General features: G+C 46.9%; 1 protein-coding gene across 1 annotated transcript; it reads right to left on the bottom strand.

Annotated features, from left to right (window-relative positions):
* Nucleotides 1-220: 220 nt before the first annotated feature.
* On the bottom strand, nucleotides 221-5,463 carry KRT6A (keratin 6A). The gene is made up of 9 exons (XM_079774164.1): nucleotides 4,875-5,463; nucleotides 3,721-3,935; nucleotides 3,337-3,397; nucleotides 3,086-3,181; nucleotides 2,797-2,961; nucleotides 2,188-2,313; nucleotides 1,168-1,388; nucleotides 915-949; nucleotides 221-802 (listed from the first exon to the last, which is right to left on the bottom strand). Exons 1-9 carry the CDS (start codon nucleotides 5,412-5,414, stop codon nucleotides 567-569), a joined length of 1,695 nt encoding a protein of 564 aa, XP_079630290.1. The 5' UTR covers nucleotides 5,415-5,463; the 3' UTR covers nucleotides 221-566.
* Between the last annotated feature and the right edge of the window lie 1,049 nt (nucleotides 5,464-6,512).

Raw genomic sequence — 6,512 nt, forward strand, 5'->3', positions numbered from 1 at the left:
ATCTAATTTGGGAGGAATTTTGAACATGAGGGTGCCAAAGTGCTGTTTATTGAAGTTCTCTAAAGAAGGGGAATGAGGCACATGGGGATTGGGAGTCTCCTCATTCATGAAAAGGAATTTGTCAGATGAAACAGCTCAAAATCCATTGGTGACAAATAAAGACAGCATAAAACATGCATTATAATACACATCTGCTTTATTTAGCAATACAAGTGAGCAATACCAGAAGAAACGTAGCAGGGATATAGACTGCACATTATAGAACTAGTAACGTGTGCTTTCATGGCCACTGTGTGAAATATGGGGAATTCCTGGGCCAGTAGAAAGCAAGAAGTTGCTCTGTTCTAGAGTTCGACCCAACCAGTGACCTTCTGATGGTGAGCAAATGAAGTTCAGATGGAACAGGTATGAGAAGAGAGGAGAAATGAGGGAACTTAGCAACTTCAGTTCTAACTCAAGGACTAAGAGAATTAAGTAGCAGGAAAAAAGAAGCAAACTGAAGAGGAGGCCATGCAGCTGGAGAGGGGGGCTAAGACAATGTGGGACCAAGAGCCAACGGGAGGCCTTCAGTGCTTGTAGCCCTTCCTGCTGGAGGATGTGGTGGTGCTGTATTTGATGGTGGAACTGCTGCCCCCAGCAGAGCTGAGGCCACCCCCAAAGCCTCTGCCACTGCCAGAACTGAAGCCACCTCCAAGGCTGTGACCACTGCCATAGGAGTAGCCGCTGCCTCCGCCCAGGCCAAAGCCACTGCCGACACCACCGGCACTGCCATAACCACTGGAGACGGTGGACTGCACCACAGCTGTGGAGGGGAGGGGGACAAGGACACACAGACACGGTGAGCTCATTCTGCCAGGCTGAGTCAAGTCAGAAGAACTCAAGGGTCATGGAGGGAGGCAAACAAAGATACTTACAGATGTTGACTGGTCCAACACCTTCCCCACTCAGCCTAGGAAGGAGGAAACACAGAGACCATGAGACCTCAGACAACCACCACCGGACCAGTGTGTGAAGCCTCCATGTGAGGACCAACAAGGGAAAACTGCCTTTTCCATGGTTCTCTGAGAGTAGTAATTATGGCCATCACTAGGTGCTTTAAGTTTGTGCTCACTGGCTGCACATCATGGAGAAGCACCCAGATGATAGAGGAGGTTGTGAGTTGCCCACCTGCACTCCTCGCCTTCCAGCAGCTTCCTGTAGGTGGCAATCTCCACATCCAGGGCCAGCTTGACATTCATCAGCTCCTGGTACTCCTTCAGGAGCCGGGCCATGTCCTGCTTGGCTTTCTGCAGGGCGTCTTCCAGCTCAACCAGCTTATTCTTGGCATCCTTGAGGGCCAGCTCCCCACGCTGCTCAGCATCAGCAATGGCAGCCTGCAGGTTGGCGCACTAGAGGGGGAGATAAGCAGAATGAACTTGCAATGTAGTCCTCCAGAGGAGACTAGCTGTGCTTCCTATTTCCCAGTGAGGAAGAGAGCCAGAGCCCAGATGGCATGGAAATGCAGCTCAGACCCTTTCTATCCAGTCTTTGTCCATTCTGCAAACCTTATCTAACTTATGACTCATCTGAAAAAACTTGTGCCCCTTTGTATTAACCACCATGCATGAGGATGTGGGGGCTGACTGGTGGAAGGTACTACAGCAGATATAGATCAGGGGACAAAGGAAGAAATGTACCCATCAGCTTGTTTTGAATATTGACAGCTTTTGTTAATCTCATATAGCAGCCACACGAACTTGTAGACAATCGCAAACATTCTCATGGAGGTGATGCGTTTCTTCCACCTCACAATTTTAGATGACACTGGTCTTTGTCAGGTGTCTTTGCTTGACTATCATTTTTTTGACCTTGAATCTTGAGCAGATTTGCACCAATCTTCCTCACTTCCTGGCCTGCCTTTTCTTTCCCAGTTTCCTCCATTCCCAAATCAACTGTTCTCATGTCATCTCTGTTCAATGCTTCTAGACTATATTTTACAGCTCTGACAGGGGAAACTGGTTTTGTCCACCTGTTTATATCATGCTCTTGGGTTCCCACCTACCTGTGGGAACTCACTCAGGGTAGACACTGCATGGTGTCCTCTCCCTATTGTCTCCCAAATTCCCAGGAATCACAAATGATGGTTTATGACCACGTGGTGGTCTAGCAAGGAAAGGATGCTTTTATTTTCCTTAGTCCCCACCATACCTGTTTCTTGACATGGTCAATCTCAGACCTCAGCCTCTGGATCATGCGGTTGATCTCAGCAATCTCCTGCTTGGTGTTGCGCAGGTCATCCCCGTGTCTGCCAGCTGTGACCTGAAGCTCCTCATACTGTAGCAAAGAGGGAGAGAAGCTGATGTATATGGGCTTTCACATGTTAACAGTGACTGTCACACTGTGTCAGGTTTTTAATAAACTAAACCTAATGGCTTCTCCAGAAGAGATTTTGGGATATGCTGATGTTACTAGGTCATTGGATACTCTACAATAATCTCAGACCAACCTTGTCATGAAACCACTGCCTTTCTAGTTCTCTTCAGAACCAGCAATGTCCTGCACTGGTTTTCTGAGAGCCAGCATCAGTGTGAAGCTAAAGCAACGATCACTAGGTTCTTATCTACATTAGCTTTCCTCTTGCTTGGGTTTCTTTGACTTACCAGAATTGCACATAAATAATGTAAGCATATACTCTATCAGTGCAAGGTACACATTCAGTGTCCTAGAAGTGCATTTTCCCTGTGAAGTCTGGTAGCCTTGTTGGTGTTTAGGGAGTGAGCACAGGAATGACTCAGCAGCTGTCCACTCACTGCTCACCTTGGTCTGGTACCAGGACTCAGCCTCAGTCCGACTCCTCTGAGCAATCTCCTCATATTGGGCCTTGACTTCAGCAATGATGCTGTCCAGATCCAGGTCACGGTTGTTGTCCATGGAAAGGACCACAGAAGTGTCTGAGATGTGGGTCTGCATCTGAGCCAGTTCCTGCAGAACATAAGATGGTGAGATCATTTTCTCCTGTAAAGTTTACAGGCTTCCCAACCCCAAGATCTTCCACCCTTTTGCAGAGCCCCATTAGAGTAACTCAAATGAAGTTGGAGTTGCTTACGGCTTCATAGAAGGCTCTGGTGAAGTTGATCTCATCCATGAGAGCATCTACCTTGGCTTGTAGTTCAACCTTATTCATGTAGGCAGCATCCACATCCTGGGGAATAAGCCAACACAATGGAGTCAGCTGAGCCCTCCTTCCCCATCTGCCCATCTTTTAGCCTCCCCATCTTGTCTTCTCAGATGTGGGTAGGAATCCAGATTTTCCTCCTTCTGCAAAGAAACATGAACCCCTAGTTGTAATCAGCTCACCTTCTTCAGAGTCACAAATTCATTCTCTGCGGCGGTGCGCTTGTTGATTTCATCTTCATATCTAGAATGAGAAAGGCCTATGTCAGTGGTGACATTTATACAGAAAAGGCAGCCTGGGGTCAGAACTTTCTATAATGGATATGTCAAAATTCAGATTTCTTAACAATAATCCTCAAAGATGTTTTTTGTGGTCCCTAAATTATTTCCTTTTTTACTCTCCCTATCCACCCATATAGCCCTTTTTTTCTTTCAGGTTTGTTTTTAAGCAACAATTATGATTTTCATTTTTATGGAGATGTTTTGCTACAAAATCATGACCACATGTCAACCTTGTCTTGAAGTGTGCAGTTCTGGAAATTGACTCCATATCTCTCCTTAACTCACTTGCTCTTGAAGTCCTCCACCATGTCCTGCATGCCCCTGAGCTCTGAGTCCAGGCGGCCTCTCTCCCCAACGATACTGTCCAGCTGTCTCCTGAGGTTGTTGATGTACTGCTCGAACAAAGGCTCCAGGTTCTGCCTCACGGTCTTGGTGCCCTGCTCCTGCAGCAGGGTCCACTTGGTGTCCAGGACCTTGTTCTGCTGCTCCAGGAAGCGCACCTGGAGGAACACAAGTTGTTTATTTGCCTGATGAATGATGGAAGAAAGAGATTTGTGCTTGGGCGCCCAAGTATACCCGTGTGCTAGGCTAGTACAGAGTGCCTACAGGTGTATGTGACAGTCCTGCTTTTCTCTCTTCCCCTCTCCCCCCCCCCCCACCCACCCACCCCCACTCCATCAATCTCACCATTGAAAATTTCCCATGGGCACTGAGGTGCTCTCACGCCCTAATTTATGGAAACTTATCAGTGACTTCCAACATTACTTCTCTTTCTCTTGACAAGTACAATCACTCATCTAGTTTAAAATGATATATTGCACAAAGCTTTTTAAAAAGATAATACCTTAGTTAAAAGGAATGTTAAGTTTTAGAATCTGATTACTAAATTTTAATCTTATTGTGATTATATTACAATCTAAGTTTCATTTAGTACACAAGTCTTTTCTTAAACAAGCTTCCTCAATGGTCACTACTTAGTCCTACAAATTTAATATTTCAATGGATATGTAAGTGTTTCTGTGTCTTTTTTTCTAAATCATGCAGAAACATAGTTATTTTTATTTTCCTGTCACACTTTTTCCTCTTGCCCAGAGCCCTGGAGCAGTTTTCCACTGGAATTTTATTTTTAATGTCTTAGATTCTTCAGAAGGTAAAGCTAACTCTTTCCATTTTCTCATTGTTTTCCCTTTGTTCCATGGGTATCAAAAGTTGAGAATTCTTCCTGGACAGGAATGAGAGACATTTAAGAAATTCAGCAGTTCTAAACGGTTTCCATTTCCTTTTGCCTGTGGTCAACATGGAACTAATCTGGCATCCCAGGAGGGAGCCAGTCTGAGTCCCTCTTCCCCTCTACCCTATTCTCCCCCTGAGAGGACATGTGTTGGTCCTCTACTTTGGAGACTCTGAGTCCCCACTGGAGGACAGGTCCTCTGGCTTACCTTGTCAATGAAGGAGGCGAACTTGTTGTTGAGGGTCTTGATCTGCTCCCGCTCCTCAGTCCTCACCCGCTGGATGGTGGGGTCGATTTGCAGGTTCAGAGGAGTGAGGAGATTCTGGTTGATTGTGACCTCTTGGATGCCTCCAGGGGGGCACACAGGGAAGCCAGCGCCCCCATAACCACCAGCAAAGCCAGCTCCACCACCGAGCCCAACGCCACCACCATATCCACCGCCATAACCAAATCCACTCCCGGCTCCACCTCCAAAGCCAAAGCCACCTCCAACTCTGCCACCATATCCTCCACTGATGGCACAGCTGCCACCTCCGATGGAAATCCTCTTGGAGCCCCCCAGGCCATAGAGGCTCCTGCTGCCAAAGCCAGCTCCTCCACACACTCCACCGAGGCCTCCACTGCCCCTGGAGCGGGACACAGAGACACTGCTGAAGCCAGAGCGGCTGACCCCAGGGACTCTGGCTGAGCTGGCACTGAAGCCACGGTGGCTGCTGCTTTGGGTCCTGATGGTGGATTTGCTCGACATGGTTCCTGAAGATGAGAAGGCTGGAGGAGGCGCGAGAGGCTGGAGGGTAGAGCTGAGAGCAGCAGGTGTGTGATGCGTTTGCAGGCAGCAGTTTATATATAGTGGAAATGGGCTGGGCTCAGTCCTGGAAGGTGAGCTTGCAGATTGGGGAGGGTTGGGCTTTACAAATAGTGAGGTCACCCCCAGCACCTAGAAAGGTATGAAATATGAAGATTTTATATTTGGCTTCCTTGATTCATGGAGAAATTCTCCTGCCCTCCAGCCTTGTCTTGATCCCCACACAATAAGGCTGGATATGAATTCACTGAAGTCATGAGTTAGTCATGATCTCAAACAAAGGAGACAAGGCACTGATTTGTGTAATTGTCTCTTCCTTCTGCTTACTCAGCCACTCCTCTGTGTGTCCCCTTCCCACACAGGTTTTCTGCTCCACCAGCACCACCCTTCTCATCAGGGTGGGACTGTCTCTGAGGGCTCACAGGTATTTACTCAATGCCCTGAGCAAGAAGTGGCCTGCAGTGTTTTTTTCCATCTCGTTTGAACCTGCCCTTCTTTTGGGAGCTGCTGCATGTTGTTCCTAGTGGCCTTGTCATGGGATGGGGAATACTTTGGGGTTAAAACTTTTCTTTGCAAGGCAAGAAGGACAAAAGGGTTGAGCTCTTACATTATAATTGCTCTCTGTCCTATTCCATAAGCTTCCAATTGCTACTTTCCTGAGAGGGTAAGAACCTTCACCCGAGGCCACTGTGCCCAGAGACAGAGACATTTCTGCACGGAGTTTCTCTCCATGCCTGTACCTCTTTCCCAAAGTGTGCTTTTCCATTGAAATGATGATCATGTCAACTTGTTTTTCCAACTGGAATTCATGGGACACCATTTCTCTGCTGTTTGGGAATGTTCACTTAGAGCTTAACTTAAAGAATCTAAAATGAGTAGGACAAAAATCATTAAGAAATTCACTAAATTTTGATTCCCACAGATTTTGATATTTTTTAGGGCTCAAGGATCAGACATCTTAAAGGGTGTGGAGAGAAAGTTGAGGGGAATATAGAAGCAGTGAATCATAAAAATGTGCCCTTACATGTGTGATGCTGTCAC

The sequence above is a fragment of the Cnephaeus nilssonii genome (genome assembly GCF_951640355.1).
Source record: "Cnephaeus nilssonii genome assembly, chromosome: 6".
NCBI classification, from domain to species: domain Eukaryota; kingdom Metazoa; phylum Chordata; class Mammalia; order Chiroptera; family Vespertilionidae; genus Cnephaeus; species Cnephaeus nilssonii.